At 46.6% G+C, this 14,630-nt stretch overlaps 1 protein-coding gene across 1 annotated transcript in view; it reads left to right on the top strand.

Moving 5' to 3' along the window:
* The first annotated feature begins 239 nt into the window (after nt 1-239).
* The window catches only part of GABRG3 (gamma-aminobutyric acid type A receptor subunit gamma3), a 314,126-nt gene continuing 299,735 nt past the window's right edge, over nt 240-14,630 (top strand). Inside the window, exons 1-2 of the mRNA XM_074317596.2 lie at nt 240-832; nt 5,787-5,935. Coding sequence (XP_074173697.1) covers nt 285-832; nt 5,787-5,935 — 697 coding nt within the window. The 5' untranslated portion in view covers nt 240-284. The remainder of the gene's footprint in view (nt 833-5,786; nt 5,936-14,630) is intronic.

Below are 14,630 nucleotides of genomic sequence, written 5' to 3'. Positions count from 1 at the left end.
GAACAGAGCGCCTGTCGCTTTTGGCTTCAGGTCTTTCTCTCCTGCCTTTCGCATTCCTTCCCACCGCGACTGCTTGTTGGGATGTGTTAGTCCGTGTTTTCCGTGGGAAGGGGGTGCTTTTCCCCAAATACTCCCCAGCGAAACACTTTTCCTCCGTAGGAGGAGGGCAGGCGACTGAGCACGACGTGTGCCTGGAAGGGCTGCTGTCAGCAGAGCGTGTCACTCCGAGGCTGTGGCCTACCTACACGTGGCGCTCCTGGTGGCGCGGGCAACAGGAGGTCCGGATGCGCTGGAGAAATGACAGGAGGAAGTGGGGGCCCTACCTCCGGCTCCCTGCGGGATCCCCAAGCCTCTCCGCCCCCGCGGGGCCCGCCCCCTTCCCGGCCTCCGACCCGCAGTCCACTCCGACTCGCTTTCTTCCCTCGCGCGTGGTCACGCGTGTAACTGGGGAAACTCCTCCCGCGGGGACCGCCTCGGAGGCGCTGCCACCCAACGGCCGCCTCGCTGCCCCCGCCTCGGAGCGCGCGGGGCCGACACGGCGCGCAGAGCCCCGCCCGGGCACCGGCGGCGGGCGGCGGGCGGGCTGCGGGGCCGGGACCGCTCGCGCCACCCGCTCCCGCCAGCCACCCGGCGGCGCGGACCCGGCGGGGAGCGCGCAGACCCGACGCCGCCCGAGTCCACGCCTGTCCCGCCGGCGGCCGGGCGCCCGAGTCGAGCCGCAATCAGCGGCATCGGAGCCGGCGGAGGCCTCGGACCCGCACCCGGAGCCCCGCGGCGACATGGCCCCCGAGCTGCTGCTGCTCCTCGGCCTGCTGTCCGGCTTGCACGCGCGGTAAGTGGCACCCGGGCTCCGCATCTCCGAGGCTCCGCGCAGGCGGGAGGGCGGCGGGGGGCGCTGTCCTGGCCCGGGGTCCCTGGCGCGCCGCCGTCGGCTGGGCTGCGGGGGGAGGGAGGGTGCAGGGGAAGGGAGGACGAGGGAAGCGAGCTGCACCCAGCCCTGTCCCACCCTGGACTCGGCCCTCTGCCCCCCAGGCTGGGCGGCTGCAGCCTTCCCTGCAGCCGGAACGTGGGAACTGGGATTGATGGGCTTTTCTCCTGCAGCTTTTTAGGATCTGGAGGTTTGAAGGGGTTTTGAAAGCCAAAATCATAAGGGACCAGAGGTGTCTACGTCCTTATCTACCCCTTACCCCCACCTCAAGTGTTGCAGGGTCACACACACACACACACACACACACACACACACACACACACACACACGCACATACACGCTGGCATTCTGTATCATTTGCCATTGCTCTGAAATTTTCCAGGACCCAGGAGTCCTGATTTCCTAGCTGCCCAGTTGGGATCAGACTGGGGAGAGCATCCAGGCTGGAGGCTGGGCCAGGAGGGGGCCAGGTGGCCGCTGAGAGCCCTGCCTCTCAGAGAGGACTTCCCTCCGAGGTCCTGCACACACACAGACACACACACACGTAGATGAGCCACTTTTCCACACTGAATGCACACACACCTACCCCCATAGAGCTAGCAAAGGCTTCTGCCTGGTAACCTAAGAAATTGTGTCACCATAAGTGCCTTTAACCTCAGCCAGAACACTAGCCAGCTAATGGGAGCTTACAGATGCTCCAGGAGGGGATGAAGGTGGCTGGTGACCATGGAAAGCCAGCGGGACCTGAAGGGTTAAACCCTGCAGCTGTAAATATGACTGGAGATTCTGGATTTGGTTTCTCAAATTCTGCCTCTGGCCCAAAGACTGCACACTGCCCTATGCTTTGGAAATCAGAGCAGCTCCCTGCCTCTTCCCCCACCCCCACCCCCACCCCAAATCTCAGGTCCCTCTTGACACTTGTTCATTACCCCCATCTGGGAGCCTGAGAGGTATCAGCAGGCAATGCCCGAGGTCCCACATTTTGTTCATGTTGTGAAGTCAGAAGGATCCAGGGAGGCACACGAACAAACCCTCCAAGATGTGAGGGAGCCCCCAATTCTTACTCCCCACCTTCAATAGGGGTGTTTGTCCTTGAGGAAGAAAGCCTGGCCATCCCTTTCCTAGCACTTGCCCTCTGTAAAAGTTGAGAGTGATAGGCAGAGGGTGGACGAGGGACAGCAGACACCACTGGTGACCCACAGGCAGCGCTCTCTACCAGGCAGGGCTTTCCTTGGCCTTTCCACTGAAGTTTCTTCCTGCGTAAGGACAGAGCTGGCAGGAAATGGGGCTGCACTGTCTGAGGTGGGTTCTGCCTGGATCATCTCCCTTTCGAGGCAGACAGACCAGCAGACGGCAGCCGGCAAAACGAGGAGGTCTGAAGTTGTATTACACGATCTGAAGTCATGTCTACATGACCTTTCTGTTGCCACCAACTGGATGACGCGAACTGCAGTTCAGGGTTAGGTAATCAACTGTTTAGCCCCACAGATACCTGACGTGCTACAGGGAAGAGTGCCCGTTGTTGTTTATGTGATGAGTAGGAAGACACCATCGTGGGGTTCCCAGGCATTGTCACACACACACACACACACACACACACACACACACACACACACACAGAGGCTCCCGTGATCCTACACCTTCCATCCCAGCAAAGCAGATGTAATGACCATAATACCTTCTACTATATCTGGAGTGGGACCATGGCCTTCACAGTAGAGGTTGTATAGCCTTTGGAAAAAATCCAAATTTTAAACTGGTTTTATTGCTGTCCACCTCTCTTTTGAACGTGTCTTTGTTGTTTGAATGGGTTTTCCAGATGGGTAAAATAACCTGACATCCAGTGTCATCTTTCAAAGCTGTCATCAATGCTGAGCGCGTTCTCATTTGCACCGGAATGCCTCCCTGGTGTTGGACGGCCTGGGAACGGTTGTGACAGTTGTGCTCTATGGTGCAAGCTCAGCAGCTCCCTGGAGGAAGTGCCCTATTCTGACACCCACGGGTGAATTTACTGTCCATTGAAACGCACAAGTCACACCGGGGCCGCGGGTACCAGGAAGGAAGGTGCGTAGCTGCTCTGCAAGGTGTGGGAGCTCCTGGTGATGCTGACAGGACCTCAGGCTTCACCCTTGTCTCTCTGTTAGAAGAGAAAGTGCAAGAAATGGAAATGACATCTGAGGGCTGAGCAGTTGCTGACAATGCCATTGCCAGTTTGTTTTTAAGGAAAGGCTAATTGCAGTGACGGGATTCCAGAGCCAACAATCCTAAAAACAAAATGCTCATGAAGATTATATATAACCCACTGGAATTTAGAGAAACAGAGCGTTTCTGTTTTATTCACATTCCATGGGTCCCCTGAGGTGACACTGGTTTTCATCAAAGCGCGGATTTCCCTGTGGGGCCAGCGTTCTGGCACTAGCACGGCGAGGCTTCTGCTTCATTCTCTGACATCCTGCAGCAAACTGATGTGGGCTCAGGATCAGGTAGCCCAGTGTGTGCTGCTGAGGCACCGGGAGCATCCCTGAGCACTGCCCGCCCCTCCACCCCTCAGCCCCACAGCCCAGGGTCCCTTTACCTCCTGAAGGCGCTAGAGGGAATATTGCTGCTTTTCCTTCCTGTGTCCCCCTCTTAGGAAGAAGCTTATGCAATTTCAGGAAAACCCTCCATCACCACTAGAGGGAGAATTAGGCTCATTTCAATACTTGTTACTGAAGTAGCTCAAAGCGCTTTTCGGAAGCCAAGGCTGTGCACAGAGAGTTGAGGAAGACGTGTCGCTGTGCTCAGTCTGTGTCCCAGTGACTACTGGGCAGTAGCAGGGACAGCTTCATCCAGCCTGTGCTGGTGAGCTGCCCTTGGGTGGGGGGGAGGGGAGAAAGAAAAAGGGTGAGGGAGAAGGGTGAGGGGGAAGGGAGGAGACAGCCAGCCCCGAGGGAGAGAGGAAAGCTCTGGGGCCGACTTGCAACTGTCTTAGGAATGTTGTATGTGGTTTGGCCAAGGTCAACTGCCCCTCTGTGCACCTCCCAACAGCTTTGCTACAGAATGAATTGCCAGGTCCTGTGGGCAACGGATGGCTGGCTCCCAGCCACCCATGCCCTACCCAACCTGTTTCAACCTACTTGTTTTCTTTCAAAATGATAAAATTAACATTTCTGGCAATATTCCTGATTAAAGAAAATATCTTACAGTGGCATTTAAAAATCTATAGTGCTATTTGTAAAAGTTTAGTTATACAAATAATGAAATGTAGCATTTCACTTATTGAATATGTGTCCCAAATTTGATCGGTTCCTATTGATGGTGAGTGTTCTGTGTGAATAAAAATCCATGGCAGCTTATAGTTCCTATGGATGACTTATTTTATCCTTCTAGCCAATAAATATTCAAGAAATAGAATTACACTTTAAGATCTGCCTAGGGAAAACTTAAGTGAACTCAGTCTGCTAAACATATGCCATACACGCATTACCAAAATGTCACATACGTGTGTACAGTCACCCAGGTCTAGACTGACACTGCACTAGTCTCTGTCAAGGCTCGTTAGCACTCATAACAAGACTCATGTACATAATATGTGACCCATATATGATTACACAAGTGGTTATAAAACGTGATGTATGATATATAGATATACGTACACATGTGATTCTGGAGCCTTTAAGTAGAGGTGATGATCTTTAAAAAGTTTATTCTTTTCATTCATTTCATGTTCATTATAGATCATTGAGAAAATTCCCAAAGTTAACTTAAAGAAAACATACGACCCAGAGCACAGCTGCCCTGAGCCGGTAACATTTGGCTCCAGTCAGGGAAGCTGAAAAGAAGTGAGCTCATACCTAGCCGTTAGAAACAGTCATGAGGCACGCCCACGGACCCTGACTCCGGAAGGAGTTTGTTTGTTTTACAAGCTTCCTTGCCCTGGCCAGTGACAGTCCACTGACGTGCTGCTTTAGGGCACAAGAGCACCCTCCACTCTTCAAGTCTGAACAGCTGTTGTTGAGACAGCCTCACTCACTAGAAAGCTCGCTTGTCATTTTGAGGCCTCTCCATTCAGGTGCTGCTGTCAGCGTGTATTGCCCAGAAGAGGCCACTGTCATGCTCAGCCCTGCACAAAACAAACCCGGAAATGCTCAAGTATTCATTTGGACCCATTTATTAAGGGGCCAAAATGGTGAAGAGATATGAGAAAGATTTTAATTTTTAATGTCTGAAGTAGGCTGCTGTACAAGTGTGTGTTGGGGGGGGCTATAAATTGCCAGCAGGTGTTCACCAACCAACGTCTCTGCACCTTGACACCCCAAACGAGTGCTGGCAAAGCAGACCACCTCATAATGTGCCACGTGTGCCTCGACCAAAGAGTTTACTCTCCACAAGAAGTACACAGGTCAGACTCCACTATGCGTGCACGAGTGCATTCTGTCAAATGCTACTCTCACCTTCAACTGAAAGGTGGTCTTGGTAGTGGGGGGGGGGGTGGCCGTGGCCCATAAACTCACCATCTCACAACATCTGGAATGTTTGCACCTTGACCTGCAGCTGTTCTCCAGGTGGACCTGGAAGGCTGCCTACTGGTTGGTCGTCTGGCATTGATTTACTTATCACCGTGGCTGCAGTTTCCCTTGGAAGTGGACTCATTTCCTGGCATTCTATGAAAACATGATGCCATGTTAAGCATTCTCCCTAATGAACCTTTCCTTATTATGTCTCATTTTATTCTTGAATTTGAGAGAGAATCCACTGGTTGGGATTAGGGTCCTGGGGACCTGCTACCTATTTCAGCAGCCCCTGCATGGGCCGTATTTAACGTACTTTCTGGAGCAATTGCTGCATCTTACACTCACACCTTGTGCCGTAATTACAGGTCCAGAAAGGTGGAGGAGGATGACTATGAAGACACGTCGTCAAACCAGAAGTGGGTCCTGGCTCCCAAGTCCCAAGACACCGACGTGACTCTTATTCTCAACAAGCTGCTGAGAGAATATGACAAAAAGCTGAGGCCGGACATTGGGAGTGAGTGTTGATGCTTGTTATTCCAATAGAAAATATACTGTGATGAGGTAGTTTTAAGTTTTTATTTTTAAACCATTATAAAGTCACAGGAAGTTGCAAAGACAGTACACGTCACACAGTTCAGGACTATAGTGTGATATCAAACCCAGGAGGATGATGCTGGTGCAATGCGTGTGCAGGGTTCTATGTCACCTTGTCACAGATTTGTGTAAGGACCCCTGCAATCACCATCCAGACCCCGTCCTACTTCCCTTTATAGCCACACCCTCTTCTCTCCAAAACCCCTAACCCCTGTCAGCCACTGATTTGTTTTCCATGGCCATGTTTTTGTCATTTCAAGAATGTCACATACATGAAGTCATTCAGCATGTGATCTTTTGAGACTGGCTTTTCTTCCCTCAGCAAAATGACTCTGGGATCCATTCAGATTGTGTGTCGATCGTTTGCTCTTCCTTGTTGGGGAGTCATATTCCAGGCTGCAGGTGGAACCCGGTTTCTTCATTCACCAACTGAGGAACATTTTGGTGGTTTCTAGTTTCTGTCCATTACAATTAAAATGACTATGCGCATTTGTATACAGACTTTTGTTTGCACATTTGATTTTATTCTCTGGGATAAAATGCCCAGGAGCAGGATTGCTAGGTTGTATGGTGAATGCTTCTTTGTTTTTTGGTTTTTTTTTATAGGAAACTGTCAAACTCTTTTCCAAAATTGCCCTACCATGTTTCTATTCTCATCAGCCACATATAGGAAATCCAATTTCTCTGTATCTTCACCAGCAATTGGTATTGTCACTATTTTTTTTTTTTTTTTTTAATTTTAACTGATCGAACAGGTATGTATCTGATAGGCTGATTCCTCATGTGGTTCTTATTGTGTTTCCCTAATGGTCAGTGATAGTGAACTCTTTCTATGCTTATTTACCACAAACATATCCTCTTCACTGAAATGTCTCTTCATATTACTTGCCAGTGGACCAATTGGTTGTTTTGGGGTCTTCTTCTGTTGTATATTAAGCATTCTTCATTTGTATATTAAGAGTTCATTCCTTTCCCAGATATAGTTTGCAGATTGTTTTCTCTCAGTCTGTAGCTTATCCATTCATCCTTTTAACAGGCTCTTTCACAGAAGAAAAGTTTTTAATATTGATGAAGTCCAGTTTATTGACCTTTTTTCTTTTATGAAACATGGTTTTGAAGTACTGTCTAAGAACTCTCTATGAAGCCCTAGTTCCATAAGATTTCTTCCTTTGTCTTCTTCGAAAAGTTTTATAGTTTTTTGAGAGTAATTTTATTTTTATTTATTATTTATTTGTTTGCTTGTTTATTTATTTCCCATCCTCCTACCCCCTGCCCTTTGGCAACCATCAGCTTGTTCTCTATATCTATGGATCTGTCTCTGTTTTGTTTATCCATTTGTGTTTTTTTTTTCAGATTCCACATATAAGTGAGATCACACAGTATTTGTCTTTCTCTGTCTGACTTATTTCACTTAGCACAGTACCCTCTAGGTCCACCTCTGTTGTCACAAATGGCAAGATTTCAGTCGTTTTTTATTGCTGAATAATATTCCATTGTGTATATATACCCCATCTTCTTTATCCAATCATCTATTGCTAGACACTTAGGTTATTTCCATATCTTAGCTATTATTAGTAATGCTGCAGTGAACATAGCAGTGCAGATATCTTTCTGAGTTAGTGTTTTTATTTTCTTCAGCTAAATACCCAGAAGTGGAATTGATGGGTCATATGGTAGTTCTAGAGTTAGATTTTTGAGGACCCTCCATACTGTTTTCCATAGTGGCTGCACCAATTTACACTCCTACCAACAGTGCACAAGGGCTCCCTTTACTCCACATCCTCCCTAGCACTTGTTGTTTGTTGATTTATTGATGATGGCCATTCTGACAGATGTGAGGTGGCATCTCATTGTGGTTTTAATTTACATTTCCCTGATGATTAGTGACATTGAACATCTTTTCATATGTCTATCGGCCATCTGTATGTCCTTTTTGGAGAAATGTCTATTCAGGTCCTCTGCCCATTTTTTAATTGGATTGTTTGTTTTTTGGTGTTAAGTTGGTGTGTGAGTTCTTTATATATTTTCATATTAACCCTTTATCAGATGTATCATTTGCAAATATCTTCTCCCAGGTTGTCTTTTCATTTTGATGATGGTTTCCTTCGCTCTGTAAAAACTTTTAAATTTGATGTAGTCCCATTTGTTTATTTTTTCTTTTGTTTTCCTTGCCCAGGGAGACATATCCAAAAAGATATTGCTAAGAGAGATGGCAAAGAGTTTACTACCTATGTTTTCTTCTAGGAGTTTTATGGTTTCAGGACTTACATGTAAGCCTTTAATTCATTTTGAGTCTATTTTTTGTATATGGTGTAAGGAAGTGGTCCACTTTCATTTTTTTGCATGTATCTGTTCAGTTTTGCCAACACCACTTATTGAAGAGACTGTCTTTACCCTACTGTATTTCCTCACCTCCTTTTTCATCGATTAATTGACCATATAAAGAGGGTTTATTTCTGGGCTCTCTATTCTATTCCATTGATCTATATATCTGTTTTTGTGTTAGTACCATGCTGTTTTGATTATTGTAGTTTTGTAGTATAGTTTGATATTAGGGAGTGTGATACCTCCCACTTTGTTCTTTCTCAAGATTTATTTTGCTATGTGGGGTCTGTTGTTGTTCCATATAAATTTTAGAATAGGTGTTCTGAGAAGAATGCTATTGGTATTTTAGTAGACATTACATTGAATTTGTATATTAGTTTAGGTCGTAAGACAGTATTTTAACAATATTAATCTTTTTCTTTAAAGTTTATTGGGGTGACAATTATTAGTAAAGTTACATAGATTTCAGGTGTATAATTCTGTAATACATTATCTATATTTCACATTGTGTGTAATATTAATCTTTCTAATCCATGAGCAAGGTATATCCTTCCATTTATTTGTATCTTGTTCAATTTTTTTAACATCTCATAGTCTCCACACTACAGGTCTTTCACCTCTGGTTAAATTTTTGCCAGGTATTTTATGCTTTTGATGCAATTGTGAATGGGATTGTTTTCTTAATTTCTTCTTTGATCATTCATTATTGGTGTATGGAAACGCAACAGACTTCTGTGTATTGTTTCCTGCAGCTCTACTGAAGTCATTTATTAGTTCTAATAGTTTTTGGATGGCCTCTTTAGTATCATGTCATCTGCAAATGAGAGTTTTACTTCTTCATTTCCCATTTGGATGCCTTTTATTTCCTTTATGATGGCTGTGGCTGGGACTTACACTGCAGTGACCTTGCAGGCAGGCCAAGCTCCGGGGTTAGAGTCCTGTCCCACCCTATGTCCCACCCTACAGAGGTGGAAGGGAGGTAAACAGTGGCGCTCACTGGGCCCTCTGACCGCCCCCCCCCACCAGAGAACCTGAGAATTCCCGAGGCCCCCAGAGAGCTCCAGAGCTCCGCAGTCTTCTCTATGCAGGTTCTCTCCGTTTTGTTATAGAGAAAGCAGTCCATGTAGAAACGGCCTCTGGGCTGCCTCTAAGTGCCGGGTGGTTGTGGGGAAAGCGTGGAGCGAGCCCGCGTGGAGCATGAGCTCTGGGCGCCCGCGCACTGCCTGCTGGGAGTGCCTCTGGCGCCGCCCTGCGGTCCCTGGGTGCCCCTGGTGTTCCCAGGCCAAGGCTACAGGCCCCGAGCTGTGAATGCACCACCGCAACCCCGCAGGTAGGCCGAAGCCCCGGGTGGCGCTCCCGCTGCCCTATCTGGATGAGGGGTTGTCGTGGGGGGCGTCCGGCGGGGTCTCTGTTCCCGCTCCCCACATAAGAACTCAGGACATGGTGAGGCCAAAAAGGAACACCCACGGAGCCATATGTAGGGGGGTCATATCACTATATTCTCGCTGGCAGCATCCGCCTCTCTGCAATCCGCGTTACGCTGCTTGCAGGCTCAGCCACCATCTTCTTGCTAGGCCCCCATTTTCTAGCAGCAATGTCTGCTTGCTAGTGTAGCCACAGCAGTTATATTAGTGGCCAATGGCTCACTGATTACAGCTGACGGCCAACTAGCCACAGCTAATGGCCATCCAATCACAGTCAATGGCCATTTACTACCTGAGCCAACACCTGTCTATGTGAGGCCGAGAACCTGGAAACTGCTCTTTGGGGCCCTGTCACCACACTCCACCCCTACAAGTTCTCGCCTCACAATCTACGTAACAAGCGTCTTCCACGAGGGGCCCTGTGCGAGGAGCCTGGAGGTGAATGCAATATCCTGGATACAGCTAGGCTCTGTGGGCACAGCCAGGGTTTCTCAGGGCACCACCAATCCTTCTGGGCACGGCCAGACTTCCTGGGCTTCTTGGGGTACCACCAGTCTTCCCGGACACAGCCAGGGTTTCTCAGGGCACCACCAGTCCTTCTGGGCACAGCCAGACTTCCTGGGCTTCTTAGGGTACCACCTGTCTTCCCGGACACAGCCAGGATTTCTCAGGGCACTGCCACTCTCTCTGGGCACAGCCAGACTTCCTGGACACAGCCAGGGCTCTCAGGGCACTGCCACTCTCTCTGGACCTCTCAGTACCCTGCTGGAACAACAGCGGCTCACAGTCAAGGTGCTTACATATTCTCGATGGCGGCCGGTCAAGACACAAAAGCAAACATCCCCCAGTTCCACTACATGGTGGTATGTTCCCAAACAGTCAAGCTGTCCATTAAATTAGGGATGGAAGGCAATTCCCCATAGTCCATAGTCATTCGCCAGGGCTGTCCTGGGGGTGAAGGATGACCCTGACCTCACTCTCAGCTCCCACGGAGGACTCAGCAAGCCTTTCCTTCTGGGACTACAAGTCCCGCATCCGGGCTGCCTCAGTAAGCACTTCCCAGCTCACAGGGCCACAATGACCTTCGCTTTCTCCGGTTGGTTGGGGAACCGTCCATGTCCTCCCACCCCTCCACGGGGGTCCAGCTCTCTGGCAGCTGCTCCTCCTGGTCTTCCTGAGACTGAGCGTTCATACTTACAAACTGCTCCACCATCCTTCGGAGAGCTTTGGCCGGCACTGTACACTGCTCGCTGTGCCATGTGTCATGCGGGGCGGCCTGCGGGGTCTCTGGTCCCGCTCCCCACATAAGAATGCAGGACATGGTGAGGCCAAAAAGGAACACCCACGGAGCCATAAGTAGGGGAGTCATATCACTATATTCTCGCTGGCAGGATCCGCCTCTCTGCAATCCGTGCTCCGCCACTTGCAGGCTCAGCCACCATCTTCTTGCTAGGACCCCATTTTCTAGCAGCAAGCTCTGCTTGCTAGCGTAGCCACAGCAGTTATATTAGTGGCCAATGGCTCACTGACTACAGCTGACGGCCAACTAGCCACAGCTGATGGCCATCCAATCACAGTTGATGGCCATTTACTACCTGAGCCAGCACCTTGCCACGTGAGGCCGAGAGCCTGGAAACTCCTCTCTGCGACTCTGTCCCCACAAAATGCCAGAAGTAACACCCCTCTAAGGGGGTGTCAACCCTCAAGAGAGCACAGAATCATGTTAACTGTCCTGCAATCCATCCCTGCCTTGCTTACGCACCTCCACGTCACCTTCTCAAGTTTTCGCCGTACTCTCAAATGCATAAAAGAAACTGCAAGCTGTCATTTTCTGGAGCATTTGAGGTCTTGCTCCCCAACATGTCATCAGTTTGGCTCAGATAAACTCATAAAAATTGTCTATGGGTTTAGACGTTTCTTACATCTATACCCCTTTGGGGACAGAGCCCCAGAAAGCAGTTTCCAGGCTCTCAGCCTCACATAGAAAGGTGCTGGCTCGGGTAGTAAATGGCCATCGACTGTGATTGGATGGACATCAGCTGTGGCTAGTTGGCTGTCAGCTGTAACCAGTGAGCCATTGGCCACTAATATAATGGCTGTGGTTACACTAGCAAGCAGAGATTGCTGCTAGAAAATGGGGCCCTAGCAAGAAGATGGTGGCTGAGCCTGCAAGTGGCGGAGCACGGATTGCAGAGAGGCGGATGCTGCCAGCGAGAATATAGTGATATGACTCCCCTACTTATGGCTCCGTGGGTGTTCCTTTTTGGCCTCACCATAGCCTGTGTTCTTGTGCGGAGAGCAGGAGCTGAGTGCCTGCATGACAAGCTGGTTGTTCAGCCCTGAGTTGTCCACAGCAGTAATTGCTCCTACCTCATTGCCATCTTGGTCCTCCTACAAAAGTTTTATAATTTTATGTTTTACATTTTAATTCATTATCTATTTATGGTTATTTTTATTTTTTTATTAGTTTCAGGTGTACAAAATAATATACTAGTTAGACATTTACACCCCTCACAAAGTGATAACTCCCCTCCCCCAATCTACTACCCCTCTGACATCGTATATAGCTATTAAAATTCCATTGACTCTATTCCCTATGCTGTACTCCACATCCTGTGACTATATATATATTAAATTACAGTTGACATTCAGTATTCAGCTTCAGCTAGAGAACATGCTAAGTGAAATAAGTCAGATGGAGAAAGACAAATACCACATGATCTCATTTATATATGGAATCTAAAGAATAGAAAAAATGGGGTTAATTTTTATGTAAAATCAAGGTGTTCTTTTTTGTTGTGTTGCCTATGGATATCCAGTTACTCCATCGTTATTTGTTGAAAATGCCATCTTTTCTCTGTTGAATTGCTTTTTGCAAATTTGTCAAAAATCAGTTGGCTCACCTAGTGTGGGCTATTTCTGGGTTCTCTATTTTGTTCCAGTTACCTGTTTGTCTATTACTGTGTCAATACCAACAGTCTTAATTACTACACCTATATAATAAGTCTTGAAACTGGGTGAGTAATTAAACCTCTTTGCTCCTCTCTTTTAAAATTAACTCTTAGGATTCATTTGCTTTTCTGTATGAATTTTAGAATTATGTTGTCTATATTGACAAAAAAATATTTACTTAAGTCTATCAGCTTATGAAGAATTGATATCTTTATTGAGTATTCCAATCTATGAATGTGATGTGTCTTTCCATTTATTTAGATCTTTAATTTCTTACATATACTGTTTTACAGTTTTTACTAGGTAAATCCTAAATATGTTTCGTTAGATTTGCCCTTAAGTATTTCATTTTTTTGGAGCTATTATAAATGGTACCGTATCTTAAAATTCCTTTTTCCTTATGATCATTGTTAATCTACAGAAATACAATTACTTTTTATATCTTGATGTTGTGCCCCCTAATTTGCTGAACTCAGTTATTTGTTTTAGGAAGTTTTATTTGGCTTTTGATAGGTTCCTTGGGATTTTCTATGTACACCATAATGTCTTCTGCAAATAAGGAAAGTTTTAGTTCTTGCTTTATAACCTGTATGACCTTTATTTCCATCTCTTGCTTTGTTGCACTGGATAGACTTCCAACATTCAATGGAACAGTGGCCGGAGTGGACACCTTGTATTCTTCCAGATCGTAGAGGAAAAGCATTCAATCTTCACCATTAAGTGTGATGTTAGCTAGAGGTATTTTGTATATGTTCTTTCTCAAGCTGAGAAAGTTCCCATTATTATCACTCGTTTTATGAGACAATTAGTTTTTATCACAAATAGGTGTTGAATTTTGCCAAACGCTTTTTCCACATCAATAGATATGATCATGTGATTGTTTTTTGTTTGTTTTTTAAATTAAAGTTTATTGGGGTGATGATTGTTAGTAAAGTTGCACAGATTTCAGGTGTACAATTCTGCAATACATTATCTGTATCTCACATTGTTTGTTCACCACCCAGAGACAATTCTCTTTCCATCACCATATATTAGACCCCATTTACCCTCTTCTACAGTCCCCCTCCCCCTTTACACTCTGGTAACCCCTGAACCATTGTCTATGTCTATGAGTTTTTGTTCCTTCATTTATTTGTCTTGTTCTTTTGTTGTTTTCAGTTTTATATGCCAGTGAAATCACATGGTTCTCTTTCTGTCTGACTTATTTCGCTTAGCATTATAATCTCAAGATTCATCCATGTTGTCACAAATGGTCCTATTTCACCTTTTCTTACTGCCAAATACTATTCCATTATGTATATATACCATTCATCTATCGAAGGACATTTTTGTTGTTTCCATGTCTTCGCCACTGTAAATAAAGCTGCAATGAACATTGGAGCACACATGTCTTTATGAATAAATGTTTTCAGATTTTTTTTGGTAGACACCCAAGAGAGGGATTGCTGGGTCATATGGTAATTCTATTCTTAATTATTTGAGGAACCTCCACACTGCCTTCCATAGCGGCTGCACCAGTCTGCATTCCCACCAACAGTGTATGAGGGTTCCTTTTTCTCCACAGCCTCTCCAACATTTGTTACTATTTGTCTTGTTGATGACAGCCATTCTAACTGGGGTGATGTGATATCTCGTTGTAGTTTTTATTTGCATTTCTCTGATGATTAGTGATGTTGTGCATGTTTTCATTTGTATATTTGCCATTTGTATGTCCTCTTTGGAGAAATGTCTCTTCAGGTCCTCTGCCCATTTTTCAATAGGGCTGTTTGTTTGTTTTTTGTTGTTGAGTTTCATGAGTTCCTTGTGTATTTTGGATATTAGCCTCTTATCAGAGGCACTGTTTCCAAAAATCTTCTCCCATTCAGTTGGTTGCCTCTTTATCTTGTCGATGGTTTCTTTTGCTGTGCAGAAGCT

Source organism: Rhinolophus sinicus, chromosome 13, assembly GCF_057876585.1.
Source record: "Rhinolophus sinicus isolate RSI-liver-muscle chromosome 13, RSI-T2T, whole genome shotgun sequence".
Lineage (NCBI taxonomy): Eukaryota > Metazoa > Chordata > Mammalia > Chiroptera > Rhinolophidae > Rhinolophus > Rhinolophus sinicus.
The sequence above is the reverse complement of the archived record's forward strand: the minus strand, read 5'-3'. Positions and strand labels throughout refer to the sequence as shown.